This window comes from Diadema setosum, chromosome 9, assembly GCF_964275005.1.
Source record: "Diadema setosum chromosome 9, eeDiaSeto1, whole genome shotgun sequence".
NCBI lineage: Eukaryota > Metazoa > Echinodermata > Echinoidea > Diadematoida > Diadematidae > Diadema > Diadema setosum.
Genome location: NC_092693.1, coordinates 25,250,130 through 25,276,770, shown reverse-complemented (window position 1 = coordinate 25,276,770; position 26,641 = coordinate 25,250,130). Strand labels below are relative to the sequence as shown.

Genomic DNA, 26,641 nt, shown 5'->3' with positions numbered 1-26,641 from the left:
TACACGCAAGCAGAAGGTAAGTAGCACGCGTCTAGCGAATGAGACACAAGTGCGAAACTTGTAAACATTCTTGTCTGCCCGCAGAAAATTTTCCTGCGTGCTGAAAAATCCCGCGTATCTTGCCCGGAAAGGTGTGACACGGCCTGCCTTGCGTGTGACTTGCGAAGAACAATTTTTACTACCCGGAGGTCCCCACAGATGACCTGCACGTAACAGTACCTAGCACGTATCTCACCTGTTGTCGCCCGGAGGTGTGCATGCAAATCCTTTTTACCTGTGGCCATGTTAAGGCCTTGTCACACCTTTCTGAGCAAGCTACGCGGGCTTGTTGCGTGTGAGGATTTTCGAGCATACCGGACAATTTCTGAGGGCGGACAAGGATTTGGGCGAGTTGTGCATGTGTCTTACTTGCTGGATGCGTGCTACTTATGTTCTTCTTGCGAGTATTCTGTGTGACCTCCATGCCAGGCGCGTGGGGGCTGACAACTCAGAAATTCATCTCAAGGAATGGCAGAAGTCCAACAGAAATGACAGAATGTCATTATCTTGGCCGCGCTGACCGCATACGGGGACTGCGAAGTACCTGCGTGGGAGTTGCCTGCGAAGTGCTGCTCAAACTTGGCTGCGGGTAAATCGGACTTGCGTGCACAGCTCCGGGCAACTACGGGCGAGATAATTTTCCTGCGTGCTGGAAAAACCTTACTCGCAACAAGCCTGCGTAGCTTGCCCGGAAAGGTGTGACACGGCCTTTAGGCTGCCAAACTCATTCGGTGGGGACAAAAACCAACTTCACTAACAATTTGTTTTTTGTGATGATTGTGGAGGAGCAGAAAGTTACCAAAATCTGCCGTCAATGTCCTGCAATTTACCAAAATGTGCCATAACAGGGCTTGATGCTTTAATACACTCTACCTCAGCCCTATGAGAAATTCAAATTTGATGTAACTTCCTGTGGTGCCTGTTGATGGTATGCCACTAATAGTTTTGTTACTATTGAATCTGATCGAAATGCATTTTGAAGAGCATAATGTCAAGGTTACCATCAGCATAGATACTGCCTGTGGTACTGTAATAAAAATCCTTCTCTTTTCCCTACACAGATATTAACAAACATTACCACAACAGAGTTCCCTTGATCTACAGGAGATATCAGCCATTGCTACTTTGAATCTCTGGGCCACTGCTTTAGGGCTCTGCTTCTTGGCCAAATTGTGGGACATGTGTACCATGCCAATAAATTTGTATATCCCAACACCCAGTATGATCCCTTCTCAGCTTTAGTCATGAAGGTATCATTTTCTTAAGATGAAAATGTCAATTTCAACAACCCTTTCCTTAACATTACAGAGCCGATTGCACCACAAATTCCCTACTATAAACAACTTGTTTAATTTTCACAGTATCTACGGTAAATACAACATTACATTGTTGGCACAAGTGTTCAAAGGATTCACAGGTGATATTGATTTGTAATATCATTCTTTAAAGAAGAGACCTAGTGGTTCTAGTGCTTAACTGTGTATCTAAAGTTCACCTTCTACATATTCTTGCAGACTAATGCCTTAGAAGAACATAGCAAACTTGCAAGACTTTGGGGGCCTAAAAGGGGGGGGGGGGGGGTATGGTGTCCATCAATTTGATGTATATTTTGTACAACACTTAAAAAAGAGTGCAGCTATCTGATTGGTCAACTGCTCATTGCGTGACATGCGGTTAAAAGTATCATTGCACGCTATCGCTGTCAGCCATGCAATTTTCTTTGAGCAAAAATAGATAATAGCATAGCCGGCCAATGTTCATTGATTGTGCTACTTATTCAGGAGCTGCAGAATAGGTTTCAGGTCCTCCTCTCTTTTTTGCTTTCTTTTGTTTTTGTTTTTGTTTTTTGGCCAAAAAAAAGGGGGGGGGGGTTAGTTAATAACCCCTGCTGATGATGTGACTGTTGAAGTGAAGGCTTTTTGTACAAGATTTGTTTTTTGGGGGGTATTGAGCTAATTCAGTGAACTTCAATTGTTTGCCATTTCACACATGAGCATGAGAAGTACAAAAGTTGTTTTCTCTTAATACAATGTATATAAGTCCTTTTGAATAGTTAAGTCGAGCATAAGGAAAAAGAAAAAACACAAAAAATCCGAAGAAAATCCCACACAGCAAAATATCTTACATACACAGCACTCACTGTACCCATCTCAAGATGACTTTGGCAAAGTATGATTCTTTATTTCAGGTCCAATTTCGAAAAAAACCTCTACATTTTTATTTGCTTGATATTATTTCATAAATCGAAGCTCACCTAAACATGATGTGGATTGCACTTCACTAATATAATCCATATCTAGTATTCCTTACTGTATGATTAATATGGAAGTAAAACCACAGCTGGTATTTAACTGAATAATCAAAAAGAGTAGAAAATGTATTTAGTGTTTGGCTTGGCTAAATATTTGTTTTATTTTGTGTTGAAGACATTTCTTAGATCTTTACTTCGGTAGATGACAGCTACAGCTGTAAGTTAAAACTTAAGCGCAATTATAATGTCACACACACGCAACAGGCAAACAATTTTGACCAAGAATTCTCTACGGCTATTTGCATGTTAAACAGTTATTGGAATACTTGTGCAGTCACTTTGGGCGGTGAATTTCTGTGGGTTTTTTGCGTGCATACCATGTAGTTAGAACTTTGACCAGATGATTGAGATAATGATAGTAGGGTCATCATTGTTGAAAGCATCCTGTAGTGTATAAATGTACCGGTAGTGTCATGCAAACCCTATAGACTAGTGACATCAGATAATTTGTGTTGCTCATTCATGAGATGTCTTGTGCTATGAGTTGGCTGATGTGGCAAATTCCTTAACAATCAAAGCTCATGTGCACATTGGCACAAATGACCTTCCTTTTTTTTTCTGTTGGTTAGGCACTTTACTCCTTTTCGAGTGACATAATGCATAAGCTTCTTCTTCTTCTGTGAGAGTGACCACAATCAAATTGCCGATTATTCTGTCACTTTCGGGGGAGGTCTAACATACGTGTAATGTAACATAACATGCAAATAACATAAGCTTGCCCAACATAACAATTTATGGAATTCATGTTCAAACAAAGAATGGACTTGAGTAGACCAGTAGAACACTTGGGGAAGTATTTATTTCATTGTCTTGAATTGAATGCATTTACAAACCTTTTCTGTCAATATTGCCAAATGTTAGGTTTTTATGAACATTGTGTAACTGTCAGGTGGCAAGCACCATTCGTAAGGATTTCATGAATAATTCTTACATCAGAGATGCCTGTAACAGCAAATTTGAAACCATTAGTGCCTGCTATTGACCCTTTCATCCCAATGTGCAATGTGAAACAAAACACTGGCTTACTATGCAGAAAAATACATACTCACTCACACACACATACACAAACAAAGTGTTATGGCAGTGAAAGCACAAAAAAGGTTAATGTGTGCGGCATTAGTGAAACTGCCTAATTCTAAGACTGAATAATTCTTGCTGTTTCATTAATGCACTTCAGATATCTTATGAAAGGTGGACAACATTAATTTCACTGCACAGAACCTACTTTAAGTTCAATCCTCTTGCCCTGTCTCTCTCTCTGTCTCTCTCTCTCTCTCTCTCATAACCAGCTACTTGTATGATCAAACAAACCTTTGCAACATTTTCCTGGTGAAATAATTAGATAATAAAAAGGAGGGGGACAGTTGGAGAATGTAGTGAGAAATTTGAACATGCTAAGTTACTATAAGTTTGTATATGCTGAAATTTAACATTCATAAAAAAGCTTTTACATATTCCTTTTTGCATACACCCAGTAAGAAAGGCCCTAAAGTTTAGAGTATGAAGTAACAACACCTAAAGCAGTCATTGTTTCAGTTTCAAGGAAATTTGGATTATTTAGCTAACAGTTCAGAAATCACCTAATAGAATAAAAGCCCACTAGAGTTAAATCTTGGCCCACTTGGCTTGTTTCTTTGTCTGGTAGTGTACACTTACCTGAGCTTTAAGATAGACTTGGAACTTGAGGCAACTTTCCCCAAGGTGATGGTAAATGATTAACTACCTTACAACTATCTCCTCAAGGGCACTACACACAAACTTGTAGGATACATGGAAAATGTCACGTGTTTGCCCCCATCCCTACGGACAACTCTTTTAAAGTATTGATTAAACCCAATTCAAAACATTTTTTTTTTTGGTCATAAGATAAAAGCATTGATTTCAATCACACAATTTGTCTCTCCCCAGCATACTACCTTCTGGGTCATCAATGCCACTGTCATGAACTTCTTCTAAAAAATTCCTTCTAAAAGTTTTTAAATGCAATAAGACTTGTCTGCACTTCTTCATGTAGATCTGCAGAAGATGACATTTGAAATTGACAGAGTTCAAGCCCACTAGGGTTTGTCTCATAAGAGCCTTGTATGTAAATTTTATCATTTGTGTCATACCATGAAAGGACAAGGTAATGACAATAGAAAGACAACATTTGAATACCTTAGTTCAGCCTCCACTTTCAGAAGGCGAGACAAAAATAATTGCAATACCTAATCTTAGTCCCTAGTATTCAGTTTTCATTTGACATTGATCAGAATCAAGTATCAATGGATTGTCATCAATCTGTATAAAGATGAAAAATTATTATCAAGTTTTGTGTTAGAAATATATGAAATATAAGATACAGCCCATGACACACACAAAAAATGGTTTGACTCTCAGGAAAGTGTGAATGTATACTATCATACAACATGTTAGACACTTTTTTTCAATTGCAAGAGGCATCTTCAGACAGATATTTTTAATAGTTTGACAAATGAGTACAAATTCTGAAAGAAACAGGTTCAATATCTATTCACTATTAGATGGGGGAAAAATAAGAAAAAATACTTAAGACATGACAAAAGGTCTTACCTCTTGTTTTCCAGGGACTTTTTTCTTCTTTCACTCCCAGTTCTTGTGAAGACCTGATAATGTGTGCCACATTGTAAAAATTCACAAGAGGTGAATGAATATCTCTAAATCTCTGTACTCTTCAGTGTGTAATGAGAATCCTCCTATTCACAAAATTTTTACTTCGAATATATATTAATTCGCTCCTTGCATTTTAATTTAACGCAGTCATGATTTCAGTTTGCTATGCATGGCACATCAATTCATCCATACATTCCAATCCATTTATCAATTCATCCATTGATATCTTTCCAATTCATTCATCCATCTATTCATTTACATACAAATACCTCCATTGAAACATTCATCCATTTGTCGATCCATCAAATTTGCATTCATGCAATGTGTGTATTCATTTCAGATGGATGTAAATGAAGTACAGTCAGAATTGGAAACTTTTATTTCTACAAGCTTCTGTGAACAACAAAATACCTGAATATGCAGTAACACTTTTTGGAGAATCTATGAAGTTCTATTCAACTTTGAAATGTAAAAATATGTGCCTGCTACAATTGGATGACGCAGACAAGCAGATATCAAAATCAAGAGTTTTACCTCATCATTTGGCACACTGGCATGCTTCTGGACTGGAGGGGTGACAGGAGATAAGCCTGAGGATGGTGATGGGGAATTAGACCCAATTTCTTCCAGTGAGGGGTTCTGCAGTGAATCCAGAGATAAATTCTCATTCTGTATGACATAGTAACAGGAGAGAGACAGAGTTCATGAAATAGCAAGAGGTTAGTACTAAAAAGGAGTTTACAGCCAAACAGAAAAATAATAGTGGTTGGAACCGTATCAGGGCAACTACCCCCAAGGACAATTATCCCCTGGCTAAATACTGGTTAAAGTGATAAGGTTACAGTAAAGATTAGGGTTAGGGTTAGGTTTAGGGTTAGAGTTTGGGTTAGGGCCAGGATTAGGTTCAGGATTAGGATTAGGGTAAGGGTCAGGGGAAGGGTCTGGGATAATTGCCCAGGGGGTAATTGCCCTAGAACCAGTTGAAACATAGCCATTTTACTATGGTCATACCACAAGCCCCCGCGATTAGTGTTTTAATAACTGAAGGGTAAAACCATTCAAATTATAACGAATAAACGAGATGAAAATATTAAATTTACTGCACAATATATTTTCAACATGATGAAAGTCAAGCAGCAGCAACATCTAAATATAAGTTAAATTCTTCACAAAAAAAAAAACACAACAAAACATCTATATTCAGTGCCTCATCTTTTGTGTTGTAACACAACACAAGTATGCAGCAGACTGCAGATGAAAAGACTTCAGAAATGTGAGATGAAATAAAAGATTGAAGTTCTTTATCAGTAATACTTAGATATTATAATTTGCTGGGCTTAACAACTTCCATTCCAGAATTCATATACAGCTCTGTCCGCTTAATCGGGTACCACTTAATCAGATTACAAACTGAAAAACAGTTCCCAATGCATGACTTCGGCTGTTGTGTGACTTCAGATGAGACCGTACTGTGTGTCTAATACGCAAAGAAGTGTGTGATTAGTATGTGCGTTGTGAATCTATTAACATGCTTTCCAATTAATTGGGTACTCCACTTAATCGGGTAAGAAATGCTCTGCCAGACACTACCCAATTAAGTGGAGACTACTGTATATCTATATGTATACTTCATATCTATTGTGATCACTCAGATGTCACAAATGATGTCAGCTGTAAAAGCTTTGAATGCAGGAAACAAACTTACAGGTGATTTCTTTCGCCATGCCTGGCAGAGTGACATCCCACCATGGCTCAAGCTTTTCTGCACCGGAGGTTTACCCTGTGACACTCGGCTGGCTTTATGACTGAAAAACATCAAGAGTATCATAACAAAACTAGTAACTCCTGTAATGAAGGCACATTCAATTTGCTTTGAAACCTGGCATCGAAATCAGGACATGTGTCAGAGTAAGCTCATTTTAAAAGTAGATCAAATGAGAATAAAAATACCCCTTAACTTATTTATATTACCTTCATGGTTACATCTAATTTCATTGAAGAAATGATTAAAATATATATGGTCCCTATGTGCTTGTATTTGCACTGATGCATTGAAAGGTATAGCTAAACCTAATATCTAACGGAACATTGACTCAAACCTTCCCCAAATACATATTGTATAAAATTAAGAAACAGAGCAGTCAAAATTTGACAGATATTGCATACCTGTCAACCCTGCAGCTCTACAGAAAGGGGATAATGGAGGAAAATTGCACAAAATTGGAACCGGAAGAATTCCAGATGGTCATAAAAGAGGACATGAATAACTCTATAAAACATGAACAACTAGCTGGTATGATATTGGATGCATATGAAAAGATACAACTACTTGAATGCTGATGAATCCTGTAAAGGAGCATTTGATGAGCGCCCCTCCCCATCCCTTCAGGCCCTCTAGTTGTACCTCGGAATGATGGACTCATCTGTAGAGGCTGCTCCATTGAACTTAAGGGGTGGCATAGCAAATGAGGGGTACAGGTAGTGGATGTGGTTGACGATTAAGAACTTGATGATGAGCTCATATGCGAACAGTCTTCCCTCTCGCCACTCCCATGCACGACTTAGAACTGTGTCAACACTGCCAGTACAAGTCTCTGCAAATATGGATCAAATTTTGTCTTCATATTACAAAAAGTTGTATGAAGTGTTGAAAGCACAAGTTTTATTGCAATTCTTCAAAAAAGTTTGTCCTCCGCAATGGCAAGATTTCAAGTACTGACAAGCGCATCTAGTATAAACATGCCTTTGAAAAAAGAAATAATCTTGGGAAATGTATAATGAATTAAACTTGAAGACAATTAATCTAAGTCATTCTAGACAAAGAAAGAATGATAGAGCTGTCCTTAAGAAATACAGAAACTTAATCTTAAAATGAACAAGATACTCTTTCATTCACTGCATTTAGGTGTTCTTGTTATCCACAAAATACAATATATTGCTAACTTCTAGTACACTTTACACTGCAAGTCAACTGCACAGAAAGAAAAACAGGGCAACATTTTTTCGCATTCTTCTTGACTTGTTACTTATGTGATCAGTACATTTTAAAATCACTGGTAATCAATATTTCAAAGTTTTTAGTCATTACCAACTCCAAGTTGGTTGACATTGGTGATGCTGACAGCCTTGCTCTGCCCATAAAATGGCATTTGCCTCCATCGCACTTGACGAGGACTTTGAGGCGGCCACCTTTCTGTTTCATCACATGACCCCATCCCATCGTGCATACTTCCAGGAGCTGGCTCAGAATCCCTGGAGCTGAGGGGTATGTCAGAAGGACTTGAGGCTTGCACTGCCACTGGGTGTGCCCCTGTCTGTGAATCTCCAGGGTTTTGAGGAACGATGAAAGCAGAAGACCTGCCTACCAAGTCTGTGCTATTGCGGCGATCCTGATTCTTGCCTGTGTGCTCACTTCCAGCAGCAGCAGTTGAGTGCTTTTGATTCATGGAGAGGCGATGAAACTTGGAAAGAGTATGGGCAGGTTGACTCATGTATTTTATGCTGATGCCCCAGTCGGCACTCAGACCTTGAAGAATCAGCTTTAGCAAGGCTGAATTGTTTGTGTCCTTGACCACTGCAGAAATGAGAAAATATAAATTCATTACACTTCAATCCACTGCTCTTACACTTGAAAATGTAACTGAAATCCTTATCTTGCTTTGCTATTCAAAATGTTCTATCTCCTCTACACACTCAGTACATTTTCAAAACCTCAAAAAGTCAATGTAAGGAGCTATTTTTCTTGATCAATTACTTGTTGGGCATTTCATGCAGGGTACCATATCTCATTTTCCCTAACTCCAGCAAACATCTTTTCAAAAGATATAGAAAAACTGGTTTAATTTGTACCTTAACACCATGGCCACATAACACCGATTAATTTAAAGTGAATGCAACGTTTGTGTGTGTAGATTTTGTTTGGTCACCAATAAAGGGTGCAGATAAGGGAGATAAATATTTTGGAGGAATTTGAATATATTTTGAATATCATGTAGGAATGTGAGCTTAGGGGCGCGATTGTATAGAAGCGTAGAATTGAGAGAAAACAGTTGGATCTGAGCAGTGATGATGAGAGGTTGTCCAAGGACAGGTTGAAGCGCAAATCCACAGCCTGATCATCCTGACAATGCCATCCCCACGGACATTGTTCGTCTGACCTCGTAAAAAAGACAATTGGCTGAGAAGCTCTGTTGTCCAGCGTCGGATTGAATCCACTACACCCAGTATCCGACATCTATCCAGAGATGGATAGAGTCCAGACATTAGTATCAGAGACCCAATTGTAAAGGCAGGAAGACATCTGCAAACCGGCAGGTTACTCACGATTTGGCCGACCATGTGTAGCCAGCCACGTGTGTGCTGCCACATTCGTATGTGCTGCCACATTCGTATACCCCTCAATGCTGAGAAGGACTGCTAGGCATTGACGTCAGCCAACTTGCAGGAACCGGCTACACAACGCCAGTATCCAGCTTTGCTTAGGCTGCAGTCCCCAGGTGACTATCCACCTTGAGTGGCTATCCACATTGAGCAGCTACCCACATCAAGGAATTACATTTATGTAGGGATTTGTACACTGGGGAATTCACTCTAGTGAAATGCACATGCCTAGGAATATATTTGGTAGGGTAGAGGAAATCATGAAGCATTTAGTGTTTTTTTTTTTTTCACCTGAAAGAACACTTTCAGTGTGATTGTACAACCTTAGAGCAGAAGATCTTTTCCCCGACTGAATTTAAATAAAAGGGTTGGATTACACAAATCTAATTCTACACCACGATCCACTGTGTTGAGTATTGTACTGTGGTCATTTTCCCCGAAACCCTTTGACAGATTACTTACCAAGATATCTGAATAGTTCACTTGTAGCTTGTCTCACAGTTGAAGCAGGATGCATGAGATACAGGCTGAACACTGAGAAGTAGTAGGGCCACTTGGGAAGCAAGAGGCCAGGAGGTATGTGCTGTTCACAGAAGAAAAGAAAATTGATTGTTAAAACACAATGCAAGATCACTAATATTACCAAACAATGAAAAATATCAATTTCTGTAAGTAGCCGAGTAGAATTTATCAACTCTGCACAGCCCAAATTTTGTTTGTTTACTGATGTCAACTGAATATATATTTGAAAAAAAAAATCTTCTTATACTTGTACATAGCAGAGCAGAAGATATGTGCCTGTCAATACGCTGCTGACAAAGTATGAAGGATTCCTCTGAATATTGACTGGATGTGACATGCTTTGCAGTCTAGAATAATGTGGCACACAGGGGGTCTACACCATGGCACATAAAGTTAAATTCCCACTGGACTCTCCTTCTCAGAGTATCTTATACCTTGTAAATTGACCTTTCACCCTTTCAGCACTATTCAGGAGTAGAGGTGTTTGCCACCTTACTTTAGGCAAATAGAACCAAGTGAAAAAAGTGTTTTTTTCTCACAAATTAGCACAGATGTATGTGTCATTTACACTACCATTTGTATAATGTTATGATGGTCCAAAGTAAATACTCACAAAATTGTTGTGAAGTCCCTATTAGCGAAAATTTAGACAAGCTAAATATATGGCGTATACAGTATCTCTTACAAGAACAAGTGTTCTTGCCCAGAAATTAGCATCCAAGTGGAACATGTGATACTGTATTCATATTGGATGATTTGCCACTTGGTTGTGTTTGTCAAGGTACACCTAGACAGTTTATTCAGGGAACAGAGAAATTAAGATACATGTACCACAAGGATTCCACCAACATGGAGGCTGCACTCAATTTATATTTAGGCCAGAAGTGCTTTGATGATGCTCTGCACATGTAAGAAAAACACTTCCTTTCATTGACTCTTAATACCAGATGTGTGTAAGATATATGGCATGTCTGACTGATAGTAATTCTCTTCATAGCAAAATTGTGCCCAAATGGATTGCTGAATAATCAAAAAGACTACCTGATAACAAAACTAGAAATGTCGCTACGGCGACCGGTGTATGCCTCTGCCATAATGCATGGTTCTCCTAATAGGTCTATAGTACAATGTCTTGACAATGTGTGATGACAGTTTCACACAACTGGCAAAATATCAAAATGACAGGTTTGCCACAAATGTGCTGAATGTTCACTTTCCTAGAACTAGGTTCAATTGGATGAATGATGAAAACGTCAGAGTGCAGGTATTTGGGGGAACTGATGATTTTCACTTGACTTTTGACCCTTTCACAAGTTTATGCATTGAGTAATTTTCAAGGTATTGAGAAAAAGTACAATTTCAGTATCAAATGGTAAAATAGTATTATCGAAACCTGGCCTTTGACCTTTGACCCCACAGTTCCAAAGAGAATCACTGTTAGGTAGAACATGCATAAATATGTAAGTTTCATGACAATACCTTGAGTTACTTTTGAGATATGGAGGAAAAAGTGCAATTTACCACTTTCACTTGACCTTTGACCTTTTGACCTTTGACCTTTTGGCAAGAAACTTCCCACAGAATATATATTGGGTTATACATGCATACATCAAGTTTTAAAAAAATCCTTCAGGCATTGCATAAATATAAGGAAAGTAGTTATATTTTGAGGAGTTGACCTTGACATTTGACCCCTGACCTTTGACCCATGACCCCCAACTTCCCTAGATAATCACTGCCCATCGGTACAAGCATATATACTAAGTTCCATGAAGATACCTTGAACCATTTGCGAGATATGGAGAAAAACATGAAATTTCAATTTTTTTTTTCACAAAATAACCTGTGACCTTTGACCTTGTGACCCTAAAATCCACACAAAGTATTATCCCCCAAGGATATACCCTCATACCAAGTTTGATGCAAAACCACCACACGGTTCTTGAGATATCGACAAAAAACAAAACGGGACGGACGGACGTACGGACGGATGGACGGATGGACGGACGGATGGACGGACGACCCGAAAACATAATGCCTCCGGCCACTTCGTTGGCGGAGGCATAAAAAAACCCCCACTTTTTTGTTTTCTTTTGCATAAAATAAACTTGCATAAACCAAATATCATTTCCTCAAGCCATCATGAATCTACATCTATTCACTACATCACATGCCTCCACTACATATTTGAAATCCATTAGTGTGATACATCTGACCAATTTTTGTAGCTACAATTTTTGACACACATTTTCTCATTTTCTAACTTACATTAAAACTACCTAAAATTCTGTACATGCACAGTGTGAGGGCAAAAAATGAGGGCATCATTTCGCAACTGAGCAATATACTTGTTACTGAGTGATACTATTTCTTTACAGTTTGCAGCAATAGCTCCCTGCATTCTATATCTCTCTGTATATCTCTCTGTATAACCTAGTCTGTATGCTAATGTCTTCTGTGACAATGGTACAGAAAAGTCAAAAGCCCTAGTTATGTTGGTTGCATCTGAATCAAAACCGCATCATCTTCAAAACCACATCATCTACACTGTAGGTACTGCAGACAGAGAATTTGTCAAAGCGCAAGAGAACATTGTCATGACAGATGGTTTCCTTTGGTCACAGCTAGAAATATATACAATTTTGTATAGTTGTTGATTTTTCAGGCCCAAAAACTACCTGTCTCCAAATTCTAACTTTAAGCAGGTGACAGGTTCTTTTTAATTACTACATGAAACCTAAAAGTTTTCCTACAGACACTATCAAAACTGTCAACATAAACATCAGCAACATTCCCTCATTCCCAGTCAACATCTACTGACCTTAATAAGATAAAGGCAAACTCCCAGGAGTCCTTCTGCTTCATAGGCATTCAGAAACTTGAAATCCTTGCTCAGCACAGCATAGTGTGGTAAAGGTACAGATTGCCCCACACTCGGTGTTTTCTTTGGTATTGGGCTGGATGTTGCTTCTCTTGACAGGATAGAGGACTCCTGCCCCAGTCGGGAGATGGCCGTGGAGAAAGATGCAAGTGCTTCCTACGATGTACAATTGAATTAGACAATAGTAATTTAAATAAGAATATACATATATTTTTTTGGAGTTTCTAGTACATGGATCTCAGACTGGTAAATCTTATGGTGGGATAACTTCAATCACAGCTGCTTGAAAGTCAGTTTGAGCTGACTCTGGTTAAAGCAGACAAGATGTTGTACACATGAACAGAGATATTATTAATTCATGTGTGAGGGAACTTGAGTTGAGGAAGTAGAGAAGTTGATTCCTCCTCAGCTCAGTGGACAAGGAAGTCATCGTGCTGAGGATGCTGTTCATAAGAAAGAAAACCTGTACCTGGTTATGGCTGTGCTTACCAAAATGGGGGAAAAAAAAATGTTAGTACTGCTCTTATACGCTGTCAATGTCCCATGTAACAGCAGCTGCTAGATGTAGGTCTGCACGGATTATTATAGTAATGTTTGTTCAATGAGATGCTGCGATGAATTATACCCTTAGGCTTTTGAGGTGTGATAAAACAAAACAAACTAGAAATGTCGCTATGGCGACTGGTATGCCTCTGCCATAATGCATGATTCTCCTAATAGGTCTATAGTACATGTGGACAATGTGTGATTACATTTTCACAAAATTGGCAAAACATCAAAATGACATGTTTGTCACAAATGTGTTGAATGTTCACCTTCCTTGACCTAGATTTAATTGGATGAATAGGAGAGCATGTATTTGGGGATTGAAGGACTTTGACCCTTTCATAAGTTTATGCATTGAGTAATTTTCAAGGTATGGAGAAAAAGTGCAATTTCTGTATTGAATAGTAAATTGTTACCATTTTCATCTGGCCTTTGACCCTAAAATTCATAAGAGAATCACTGTCAGGCAGAACATGCATAAATAAGTACTAAGTTTCAAGATAACTTGAGCCACTTCCGAGATATGGAGGAAGAAGTAAGTTCAGCACTTTCACTTGATCTTTGACCTTTTGACCTTTGACCTTTTTTGGCAAAAAAAAAACAAAAAAAAAATAAAACAACTTCCCAGAGCATCTTTATTGGGTTATACATGCATACACCAAGTTTAAAAAAAAATCCTGCTGGCATTGCATAAATATGAGGGAAATAGTAAAATTTTGAAGTGTTGCCCTTGACCTTTGACCTCTGACCTTTGACCCCATGAACCATAAATTGCCTAGAAAATCACTGCCAGTCAGTACATGCATATATACTATGTTCAATGAAGATACCTTGAACGATTTCCAAGATACGGAGAAAAAAGTGAAATTTTAACATTTTTACTTGACCTTTTGACCTTTGACCTCATGACCCCAAACTTTAACCAGAGAATTTCAATTGGGTAATACATGCATACACTAAGTTTCACGAAAATATCTTCAGGCATTGCATAGATATGGGGGAAAATAGCAAAATTTTAAGCATTTGACCTTGACCTTTTGACCTTGAGCATGTGCACCCAAAATTTGATAGGCACAACTTCACCCCCTAATACACATACATGCCAAGTTTTATTAGGATACCTCAAAAGGTTTTTTAGTTACGCTGTCCACAAAATTCATTGCGGACGGACGGACGGAAGGGCGGACGGACGAACAGAAGGACGGACAACCCGAAAACATAATGCCTCTGGCACAACTTCGTGGCGGAGGCATAAAAAAACTGACATTGGAAGAGATCTCACTCTAACATAGAGAAATGAAGAGCTACCATTGGAAGAAGTATCACTAAAGGTAATATTCTTGCCCCGTGGTACTGCCTCCTGAGTAGAGCATAACACAACCTTTGAAGTAGTCTTCTCAGCACTGGGTATCCCTGATTATTTCCCATAATAAGTTACTAATGCAATGCATTTCCTGCCATTCTCAGTGTGTTTTGCTCAAGGTCTGCACATGCGTCAAAATTCTATGAATTTTTACCGCTAGAAAAAGAGCTGGAAACGCTGCATGCTTACCATGTTCTTTCCTTATTTTCAGCCATAATATGCCAATATCATGACAATACATTTACTGCCAATCTAAAATAAAGTACAGTTGTATATAATGTCTTATTGTGTACATGAAATCCAACATTTCATATGAATCATTTATAACAAAAAGAAGTTCCCCATGCAAACACTTGTGATGTACGAGCTGAGACTTATGATACACAAGAAGTCATCATTTCCTTATAAGAGTATTTGTTATGGATATCCAATTCTGAATAAAATTAAACAGCGACATAAATGTAGGATTCCAATCACAAATATAATTTGTCTTCTTTTTTTTTACACTGCTAGAAATTAAGATGCTGATAAATTGAGGTGAACTTTGATTTGATGGCCGGCCAATTGCTTGGTGATATTGACACTCACAAGTAAACTTCATGCATAGGAAAGACTCTTTTCCTTTTTTCCCTCCTCTTTCTTTACCTTTTTGGGCTTGTCACACAAATAAGAAAGTTGATTGAAAGCAAATATTACCCGAAAAAGTCTTGTCAATAGCCACTGCCACACTGGCAAAAAAAAAAAAGCGAAGTATTCATGATCTTTTGTCGTCCAGTTACACTGGGAGCCAAACTTCTTGATATTTGGATTGATGAGTTTGGGTCACTAGTGCGCGTGCAAAGCAAGATAGAAGAAAGAGTATGCTGTCTGCCAGCTGGTAACTTGATGTAACAATACACTCCTGTTTATCACAATGACCATGTGCTTCAGAGGCACAGCCCACAAACAGATGGTGAACTGGTCACGTGACAAACTTTGTGAAGTTTCAGTTTCTAGCATTCACACTGACAAAAGATCAAGAAGTTTGGTGGGAATGGGGGAAATATTCCTAGTTTATGTGGGAAGTTTTGCGAGAAGTTTCATGGGAAGTTTGCGGTCACAACGGCAAAAGATTGAGATCTTAAAGATCATCATCTTAACCCTATTCTAACTGGGGGGAGGGGGGTCAATTTGACCCCCCCTCGACATTTTGTGCCGCGATTCCGCAACGCGCAAAGATTTTGCCGCGTCATTTCAGGACTTTTTTCTTTGAAGTCTCCCACATATTTTGAGACCAAATTTGCGATGTCCGGGTACACCGTTCTGAAGTTACGTAATCTTTTGCGGATGCATGTCAACCCGAAAATGGTTCAAATTCATGATATCGTTTGCAAATCCAATGCAAATTGTGTTTTTTGGTTAAATTGATATAAATTAGATTATTTCAACTTTTAACCATTGAAATTAGTCAATTTTAATGTAAATAAGCTTGAAAAAGTGCCTGCAACAAATTTTGGCCTAAAACAATAGAAAACAAAAGGTCAAAAAAACAACGAAATACATAAGAAATTAACAAAACAATAATAAACAAAAGAAACTGATTTTGATTGTGCTACTTTTTTTACAAGAAAATTGTTCAATGTGTCTTGAGGAACTCTTACACAAAAATTTAGCAATCATTCAGTCATTTTAATGGAGTTATAGGTAAAAATATTATTTCATGCGTAAATTTGCATAATTAATTTACTAAAAATAGAAAATCAAAATTTAGTTGACATCCGGCTCTATGTTTAGGCAAAATTTTGCGGCGATCGCGCAATCGGCGGCCGAGATCTGAAGGGGGGGGGGGGGGGGGGGGGTCAAATTGACACCCCCCCCCCCCCCCCCCCCCAGTAAAAACTTGGTCTCAAATAGCCCAGTTAGAATAGGGTTAAAGATCACCATCTTAAAGATCTGGATCTTAAACTTCATCATATTTTGCAAGTGTGACCGCGACTACTACTGACTATGTACTGACACCGAGTTTGGAAAACTAAAGGCAATTACTGTTTTGTAAACTTTGATTTCATGGTATGACAGGACAAGTTCAACTACATGAAGAGTTTGACACTGAATGACAATTTTGAGGTAGCAATTTCATCGGTTTTGATCAAGGATTCTTTTGTCTGAATATTTCTGATTCACAAACATGAAAAGACAAATCTGAAGATTTTCTCCCTGACATTGCTACAATATCAAAACAGATTTTAGAATTAATTCATTCTCTGAATAGGTACACACAGACACAGTGAACAAATACATAATATGACACCTATCCCTACTAACAAGATTTTTATGGCACAGAACAGAAGAAGCTCTAAAGATGTGGTCTCACCTGAAATTCACAACGGGACAGAAATGATGTAAACCCTTTGATGGCGCACTCCCTCACACTAAGCTGTGGATGAGCCAGTAGTGGGTAGACAATAGAATGCATCTGGCTTGTGATGAACAATGGCAGGTTACTCAGCTCCTCATTGCCAAACTGTCAAAACAACACAAAAAGCTAAGTATAAAGATATGACCTATAGACTCTATATAGAAGTTAAATATAACTTCTTGAAAAACAAAACAAAAAACCAAAACCAATCAACAAACAAACGATAACCATGGATATCAGAGAGGATAATATCACTTTCAGGGGCACCGATGCAAAATTTACATCATCACAAAGTTCATGCAGTCCATACGTGGTGGAATTAGTAATGTATACCGGTGCATTTTCACTGTTTCTGCAAACTGGAATATTGTCGACGTCCTAGTCTATTCCACAGATGACATTCATGTACATGCAACCTCAAAACAAAACAAAATCCAGCACAAATAGCAACAGCAAATCCCTAAACCTGTCTACACTGTACTCTGAGGAGTAATGCAACAACATGGGGCTATGTGAAATCAAAGTACATGTATGATTGATACAAAAATTCAACGGATATGTAAGGAGTGTAGAATTCTAATTTCTTTATAATAACAGGGTACTATACTAAGGCCTCGCTTGCAAGGTGGACTTCTGACATTCCCTCATCACATGTGAATTTTGGCATAAAGTGTATATGCACGAATGTTACACAAAGGTGTCTTTCTCTTCTGTATTGCATTCACACTGCAACAGCATGCCCACAACTGCAATGTGAGCTTACGGTTTTTACTGACAGTAATTATTCTAAAGAACTAGGTAATAAAGTGGACAGATCTGTCAAACTGAAGATGTGCTGGTCTGCCATCACAAAGCACTGCAGATTATGTTTAGATTCATTCCAGACAAGTATCTGGTTCACAGCAATGACATAAATAAACTTATTGTTATACATGTATTATACTGTATACAGCGAATATTTTGCGAGGTTTTTATTTTCATGAATTTCGCGAATCGGGTGCTATTCGCGAAATCAAAGACACGCGAAAATATCGACTCTGATCCCGATGTGAATGTGACATACACATGTACATTTCTCCGTTCAGTACAGGACTCCACGATCGCGAATTTAACCACTCGCGAAATCATCGGGAATTCCTGATTCGCGAAAATTTAGACTCGCGAAATATATGGCGTATACAGTACACTACAAGTACTGCAGATTTTGGAGACATGTACATGTATTTACTACTCACACACCTAAAATTTTAGAAACGAAACCTTAGATAGATTTATGGAGGCGGCATGCACAGCCAACTAGCATTTTAACCTGACCTTTGACCCTGGATCTTTGCCCCATGACCCAAATATAATATAATATAGACCGAATTGGCCTGGTAGATTAGCTGCAATCTGGCAACCCTGGTTGAGTTAGCTCAAATATGTGCAGTTGTCACTCACTAAGCAGTGAGTAATTCTCCTCTTTTATCATGGATGAGAAAGACACATAAAAACAAGGAACACACTCATAAATTTTTGGTGACCTAATTGGATCACCAGAACATATCATTTCTGCAAAAGTGGCGGCCCAATATCTATTTCTGGTAGTCCCAGTCGACAACTAATGTCAAGCCTTGGTTGATATGACAATGGTGATGCCCATATAATATAGGGTTTCATGGGCAGTGATTTACGCCGGCCAAGACCAGACACAGCTTCTTCTTTCTTTTTTTTTATCTTTTTTTAATTTTTTTGTTTAATTATATGTTTTAATCAAATCAGAATCACATTATTTACACACAATTGGCAACAATTGAAAAAAGAAAAGAGAAACATTTGGAATAATCATACACATAACAACTCTTAACCTATGGAGACACCAGGGTAACTAATTTCCATGGTGACTTAATATAACAAATAATTGTTTAAACTCATATAATTTAAGAACATGACATACACTGCATGAAATACACTTTAAATGCACTATTAGAGAGGTAGTACATGTATCAAGGTACTGTCACTGGCAGTATGAATCTTGATAGGTACACTGACCACCAATAGAGTTTATCTACATGTATTAAAAATCAAATCTCCATTTTTTAAAATGAATGGGGAGCCTATTCCTTTTCTTAGCCAAATGGTATTTTATCTCTTTCTGTTTTTGAACAAATGATTTAAATGCATTTATATTTGGAATGTTGTTTTTGAATTTACAAATAAATGTGAAATATTTTACCACTAAGATTAAATACGTTACAAATTTGTCAGATAATACACCAAACAACTTATTGAAATTAGTAAAATTAAAATCAGAATCATACTTTTGCACTAATATACCTCGTAAAAGTTCCCAAATTGGAGTGACCTTTTCACATTCGCAAAATAAATGAATTATTGTCTCTTCAAATTTGTTACAAAAAGAACAGTTTGGAGAATCTCTTCTCTTAATCTTATACAAAAATTTGTTTAGGGCTATTGTTTTATGAAAAATTTTAAAATAAAACGAGCGTAGTTTAGTATCAATAGTGCATGTAAAATTTGTAACGTGTAATTTTTCCCAGTCCAAATTGACTGGTACTAAAACCTTGATATCCCAATATTCATAACTCTTGTTGGGAACTTGTTTGGAGTTCAGCAAATTGTATGCAAGAGTGGGTATTTTCTTTGAACTCTTCAACTTAACAATGAGAGCTTCATGTACATCAACATCTTGCATATTGGGGTTAACAGCTTAATCATGCCCCCAGCTGAAGCAGGAGAAAAGCTTGTCTCCTATCCCCCACCCCAGGAAAGATGGGACCATTATTCTTGCATTCTAGCCAAAAGTGTGTAACAACTGTTATGAATGGCAAACAGGGAAAGTTTGGTAGTGGTATGAAGAAAACTGATCTTGATAGTGATCCTCACCTTGACAAAGTATCTTGTCTCTTCGACAGAGCCACGTGAGAATGGTTCCACAGGCAGGCGACCAATCCATTGGAATCTTCTCAGCAGGGAGTTTATAGCCATTAATGCACCCTCTACTGACTGCCAGCTGCTATCACTGCTTTGACAGATCTGCCATCAATTGATAGAAACACAAGTTATATTTCTGTGCATATCGTTTCTCACAATCAAACATACACTTTGAAAAAAGAAAAAAAAAAACCTTACAAATAGGAAGTATGATGCAAAACGATGGGAGCACCAGGCTGTGTCTCATATGTACATATATTTATGCATTTTGTGATCAAGAAAAAGGAAACCACAAATCAGTGCAATAATTCAGTCTACTAGCTACACTTTAAATATTGTATTTCTATCTCAAGAATCCCTATCATCAGTGAAATCAACTTTTCCACTTACATTTGGACAAGGATATTCAAAAGATATACAATGTGTCTACCATTAGCCATCAATTATTTTTGACATGTTTTTCAAAAAGATGAGATTCAACCTATTGATCGATGATACTGGGATACAGCTAAGATACAGAAAAGATAGGTTGGCAGAAGTTACACTGACAACCAAGAACAGCCTGATCCTCAGTCAAGGTACTGGTATTAAGCAGCAACCTCAATCCACTACTAACTGCTTTATTGGTGGTGTGTATCTACAACTACATGTTTACAGTTTGAATTTGTTAATCGACTGATGTCTCCAGGGCTTTATTATGCATCTTCCAAACATAATTTTGCTCCAGGTATAACATTGCTTTGCAAGGAAAACTGTGACATGAGGACAAGACAAGGCGATATGTAAATTGCACTCTTCATAACCCTGACTTTTCCAATTTCTTGCTGTGATGCCGCTCTTCACGGAAACCTCAGATTGATGTTTCCATGCAAATAATATCTCTTCATCCCACCAGTGTTCTGCAATGAGCTCTATGCACATTACTGGATAAAAGATGCACCTTTGGATGCACAGTGCTTGCCGTCCTTTCACTCAATTTCTTTGACCACTACAGTGTAGTATACCAGTATCTCTGAAGGCCCGGTCACACTGCCCAAAAGTTGCGTAAACGCATGAATCACGTAAGAAATGCGAGCCTTACGCGATACATGCACGATTTGCGCATTTCATGAGTTTGTTTGACATGGAACCTTCGTAGTTGTCCGCCGATGTGCGCCAGATCGGTGCTTTACGCGATTCCAAGTTGTGAGCAGCTTAAAACTCGGCTTCGTGTAAAAGTTTACACAGTATTGCACTGTTTTACGTAATTTTTGCGCAGTTTGCGTAGTTCTTACGCGAACAATGCGCAAAATATGCGTAGAGTATGTGATCGTTCACGAAAATGTTGCCGCTATCACATTCATGCGCGAATCATGCTCGATCCATACTTAGTTCAGTAGTGATAATGTGCAGATTATGCGTGGTTTTCGGTGGACCTCAGTCGTCGCGCACAACCACGTATTTGCCTTGTTTGGTGCCTTTGCGTGCCCATGCGCTGAAAGTGCGTGGTTTGTGAGTGATTTTTGCGTGATCTTTCCATAGTTCTTGCGCAATTCATCAGTGATTTTCATCACGTAAATCAGCGAAAATTCTCGACAGACAAGCACGCACAACCAAATTTCTTGTGTGATTTATGCGTTCTTGGGCAGTGTGACCGCGCCCTTACTTCTCTAATGCCCTCAGCAATGCTTTGCTAGATTTGTTCCGATATCAACCATACATTGTACTTGGCTAGACTGAGTCCATCATACCATACATTACAGCCTTGAGTCCATCTCCTGTATCCCATTTCTTCTCTGTTCTGATGTCAGGACAGTTACCCCTACAAAGCAAGCCCCCAAATGTCTCTACAGGAAAGGCCCATGTGGACCTTCTTTACCTTTGATTCCTCTGTGCAAATGCACAGCTAAAATATGATTCACTCAGTTAAAAGATCAAAGACATCAGTGAGGGGAGCAAAGAGGGATGTCAAAACATTTCCTTCTGTGGACAGATATGTTCTGTTCCACTCCATTACAAGAATCATCAATCTCTTCTGTTGTTTTATCAATGACACTTTTACGAGTGGGCATATCAAGGGCAAACTAGATAAGAATATTTGAACACTGAGATAAAAATTCATAACATAGACTTAGGATTCTTGCCTTTGCCAATGCTCCGAAAAAGTCCTCGGCTTCTTTTATGGTAAAGCTGGCTAGAATGCCAGGGAGACGGGATACAGTCGCCTTACGAATGGCAGACCAAATGTCAGTCAGTCCTGCCAAGACTACTGACACAATGTCATCATAATTGGAGTGAATGTTGCAGTGTGCCTTATTGATCTTCAGCCAGTCCATGCTATGGATCACTGTCTGGTTTCGAACCACAGGTTTGTCAGCAGCTGTTGGGTAAAAGACAGATAGGCAATCTCATTGAATCTTGCTATTATACACTGTAGCTCATATGCCTGCAGTTTACCCACATGGATGGCATCTCATTAAAGAGATCTGTGCTACAGTGAACCAAAATTAACAATAATTCAGTGGAAGCTGAGCAACAATGGACACATTTAGAAAATATTGACCAAAGATGAATCTGAGCAAATCCATATATTGTATATCAGACACGAGAAGCAATAAACACCCTGACTGCTATTAAATATCTTTGTCAGGTGATGGCAATCTTGCCTACAATGTACGATACAGTGTATATACCCTACAGTCTATTGTGTATATGTGCAAAGTGGTGTTGTTGTATTTTGTATACTTCTGCATGTATTGATTTCTATTGTATATTCAAGACATAAATTGTATCACAAATTCAATTCTTTAACCAATCTTGACAAACAGAAAATGTAAAATAAAGTTTAGTCCCCTTCTGTACAAGATACTGTAAAAGTGGAAATTTTCGCGGTGTTCAAATTTTCGCGCATTTTGCGCAAAAAGAAACTAGCGCGAAAATAAAAGCACGCGAATATTTTTGCTTGCCATATGTGCCTGTGCGTGATGTCTTGATTCCGCGGAATTATAAACACGCGAAACTCTTCCGACCCGGCCAAGCGCGAAAAATTAGTCACGCGAAAATATCCACTTTTACAGTAAATACATTGTAGGTTAATTCTACCCCACTACGTCGGGGCCATTTTAGTGGTCTTGGTAGGTACTTTGAAAACTGTATGTACATGTGCAGCTTAACAAATTTTGAAACCTCACCTTGTCCTATAGTATAACTCAGACTCTTCAGAAGAGGCTTGGTTATTGGTTGTGACAAGTACCTGCAACAGTAATGAACAAGATATGGAAACAGTGACAGTTTAATTCACATACAATGTATGACACAATAAACAGTCTGTGATGTTAGAACAAGTACTATAGGGGTTATTTAAACTCCACAGACTTTGTACTAACTGTATCATTGCTCTTGTGCTTCTAGCTGATAAACTTCCCAAATAGGCTTACAGGGTCTCCATGAACATTTTGCATTTCTCCTAGCAAAGCAAACTGATAGGTTAATCTTCTGCATATTGTAGATACAATGTACATATCCATAAACTATTTTTGCTGGCACGCATTGTGCTAACATCTACAATTCCTACTATGAGGGCTTTCCCATCAGCAAGAGTGTTGATGGCATATAGAATATGGTAATTCATACATTGAAAACTCCTTTTTAGACAGAAAACTGAGTAAAGATTTGTGTGCAGGTCAATTATGAGACAATGACATTCTTATGGGTGTACCTCAATCCAGGGTGATTTGTGAGAATAGCCCTAATTTGTGCAGACAAGAAAATTTAAAATTCCATTATTTTATCATCTAATATCCTGTTTCAATGAATTCACACTACAGCGCACTCCTGTTAAAACTAACACCATTATAACAAAATTCCGGTTACAACGTAGTAAAAATTCAGGCTGTAACATTATCCACTCTATTTTTATTGTTTATTTGTTTGGTTATAAAAATAACAAAATTTCAATATAATGAAAGAAAACTGCTGTTCCCGAGGACTTTGTTATAACGGGAGTCCACTGTACTCTCTTTGATTATACAATATGAAAAGTCAACTTGAATGTGGAACAGTGTTAAACTTTAAATTTTGCAAAAATCTGGGCCGTACACACAGACAGATACACTAATAAGCTAGTAAAAAAAATGTACATCTACACTGTAATACCTCCGGCACCCTCAGGGCAAGGAGGCATACTACGAAAGAGATGAAGAGACACAGAAAACAAAAGACAAAAGAGGGGGGAGAACAGAGGAATACATGGGGGAAAAGGTTAAAAAAAAGAGACTATGTGGTGCTTACCACTTCACCATCTCATCCAGAATCTCATTCAGTCTATTTTTGTGCACCACTTGATTCTCCCCATGGGGTATGGGCAAAGTAATCCCTTCCTCCCGATTGTTACTGAGGTCTTGTGGACATTGTTCGTGAGGGTTACTCGCTGCTGCCTCTGACCAGCCATAGCGCCTTCTAAACACGTAGCAGATGAAATGATTGAGCTCTGTTTGCCTCAGGAAAAGACCCTCTGGGGTAGACCTAGGAAATGGGTTGTCAAGGATCTCGTCACCTAGGTTACTTGATGCAATTGACAGCCATTCCTCCTCTGGATCTTCTGCTGCTCTCTGTTCTACTTTCAGCAATATTGTTCTGATGGCTTCCAAAGACACAATCTCCTCCCTGATACTTCTAGCTGACTCTAGCAAGGCCAAGTAATGCACCTGCTCCAAAGCCATCACTTCACCCAAAGTTTGACGGTGCTCACGCAGACAATGACAGCATCAAAACATAAAGTTTATCCTGTAAAAAGATGAGAAGACGGCAAGGATGTAGCAGAACAGCATGCTGAGAGCTTATCTACTTGATTCATATTCTCACCACTTTCCTTTGTCATACATGTCCACCAAATAACACTGGCAGTGTCACCATTTGCTTTTGTGACAGTCAGAGGTAATGGTAGAAAATGAGTGGACAGATGGAAAGTTCATTCAGATATGATGTGTACATGTAGTCATTCTGCTGGTAGACTTCATAATCTATTCTTGAAAGCATGGTAAATTAACATTTGATTTCCTTACTAACTCCTGTACCAAGAATGGGGATGGGAGAACAACCTGTCAATTTGCAAGGTATCAAATAACAATATCAATGTCATACTCTTGTGTAGAATACTCTGAGTGAAAGGCATATTTGTGCCGTATTCATCTTGTAGTGTTGGCTACCAGCTTAGTATCTTAGGTAATTTCTTCCTGTGTCATCAGAGGAGTTACATACTAGATAGTTCTAAAGCTGAGTAGAAGAATTGGAACAGTGATAAGAACAAGGATTGCTACAGTGTATCAGTAGTCACCTTTTCCCTCCCTGCTATAGCTCTATTGTACTGTAGTACAGTACTGGTAGTGGTACTACACTACACGAAGTATTAGTTGGTTGATGTTTGGCAGTGTTATCAATGTTTGAGATGGTAACATCTTGATAACACATCCATCTCCCCATCCACCCTCAAATAATAATAACACACAAAAAAGAGGAATATTAAGAGTTCCTTTCCAAACAGTACTAGAATCTATTTTTCATTAAATTGAACTTCTTGACAAAAATGTAAATGAATGTATTTATCTTTAATCTCATGTAGAAAAGTATTACAATTCTTGTGAGAAAATGGAGGACTCAGGCAATGAAAATGTGTTTTGTTCCAAAAGGTGGTAAATCCATTTACTCTAGAAAATGCTATATATCCAGCAGGATCCAATCAGAAATCTGTATGCATTCTTGACCGCAAAAATGACCCACATATTACTTGATCATTAGCTGGGCAATTCCACGGTATGTAGGACACAGATGCCGAAAATTCAAAATGATATTTGTTTCAAACACCATACATTTTCAGACAGTACTTGAGTTGAAGTTTTAAGAATCATTATGATTTTCAATAAAAGCGGCCATTTTGATTTTCAAAATGGCTGCCAAAATATGCCTATAACTCAATGGTAAGAAAGAGTGTATTGTCACATAATTTACTCTCTGTATATCCACTTTACCAGTACTCTAAACAACAATCTTTTATATGTATGCAGTTACCAGACAAGTCTTTTACCACATGATAGAAAGAAAAAGCTGGTTGCTTTAAAGAATTTTATAAAAACTTTTAATTAGTTTGACAATGATGGATGTAATGTCAGTTACCAAAAACAAGTAATTTTTAACTTTATTCATCAAAGAAAGTGAGCTGTATGATGTAACTTAGGATTTCTAATGTATGCCCATATGCCTTCCTTTCAATACCAGAAAATAAGGATACTTGGCATACTGGAGAGTCAAATGAACACATCAAAATGTGTAACGTCAGTTACCGAAACGTCATATACCAGTATGTAACGTCAGTTACCATGACAGTAATTATAATTAAAATAAAATTTTTTGACTTTAGGTCATTTCAATACATCTGGGAAGTCAAAGGTTATCAACAAAGAGCAGCAATCCCTTTGATAGGGAATGATGTCATCACCATGGTACACTGTATGTCCATGGATACATTTTTTTTGTTCATTTTATCTTATTTATTTATTTATTCATCATATTTGTTTTGGTGGAGGGGGCTTGAGCTTTTGATTTTCGGTTCAGCACAAGTTTAGGTTTACCACATGCAATATATAATGCACTCAAATTACT

At 38.2% G+C, this 26,641-nt stretch overlaps 1 protein-coding gene across 1 annotated transcript in view; it reads right to left on the bottom strand.

The window, feature by feature from the left end:
- Window positions 1–24,760, bottom strand: part of LOC140232626 (uncharacterized) — a 53,281-nt gene extending 28,521 nt beyond the window's left edge. Inside the window, exons 1-13 of the mRNA XM_072312727.1 lie at window positions 24,275–24,760; window positions 23,176–23,237; window positions 22,129–22,364; window positions 19,958–20,107; window positions 17,027–17,176; window positions 12,705–12,920; window positions 9,824–9,944; window positions 8,070–8,555; window positions 7,386–7,575; window positions 6,687–6,786; window positions 5,516–5,650; window positions 4,922–4,974; window positions 3,662–3,676 (exon numbers count right to left, since the gene is read on the bottom strand). Coding sequence (XP_072168828.1) covers window positions 3,662–3,676; window positions 4,922–4,974; window positions 5,516–5,650; window positions 6,687–6,786; window positions 7,386–7,575; window positions 8,070–8,555; window positions 9,824–9,944; window positions 12,705–12,920; window positions 17,027–17,176; window positions 19,958–20,107; window positions 22,129–22,364; window positions 23,176–23,237; window positions 24,275–24,705 — 2,345 coding nt within the window. The 5' untranslated portion in view covers window positions 24,706–24,760. The remainder of the gene's footprint in view (window positions 1–3,661; window positions 3,677–4,921; window positions 4,975–5,515; window positions 5,651–6,686; window positions 6,787–7,385; window positions 7,576–8,069; window positions 8,556–9,823; window positions 9,945–12,704; window positions 12,921–17,026; window positions 17,177–19,957; window positions 20,108–22,128; window positions 22,365–23,175; window positions 23,238–24,274) is intronic.
- Window positions 24,761–26,641: the final 1,881 nt, after the last annotated feature.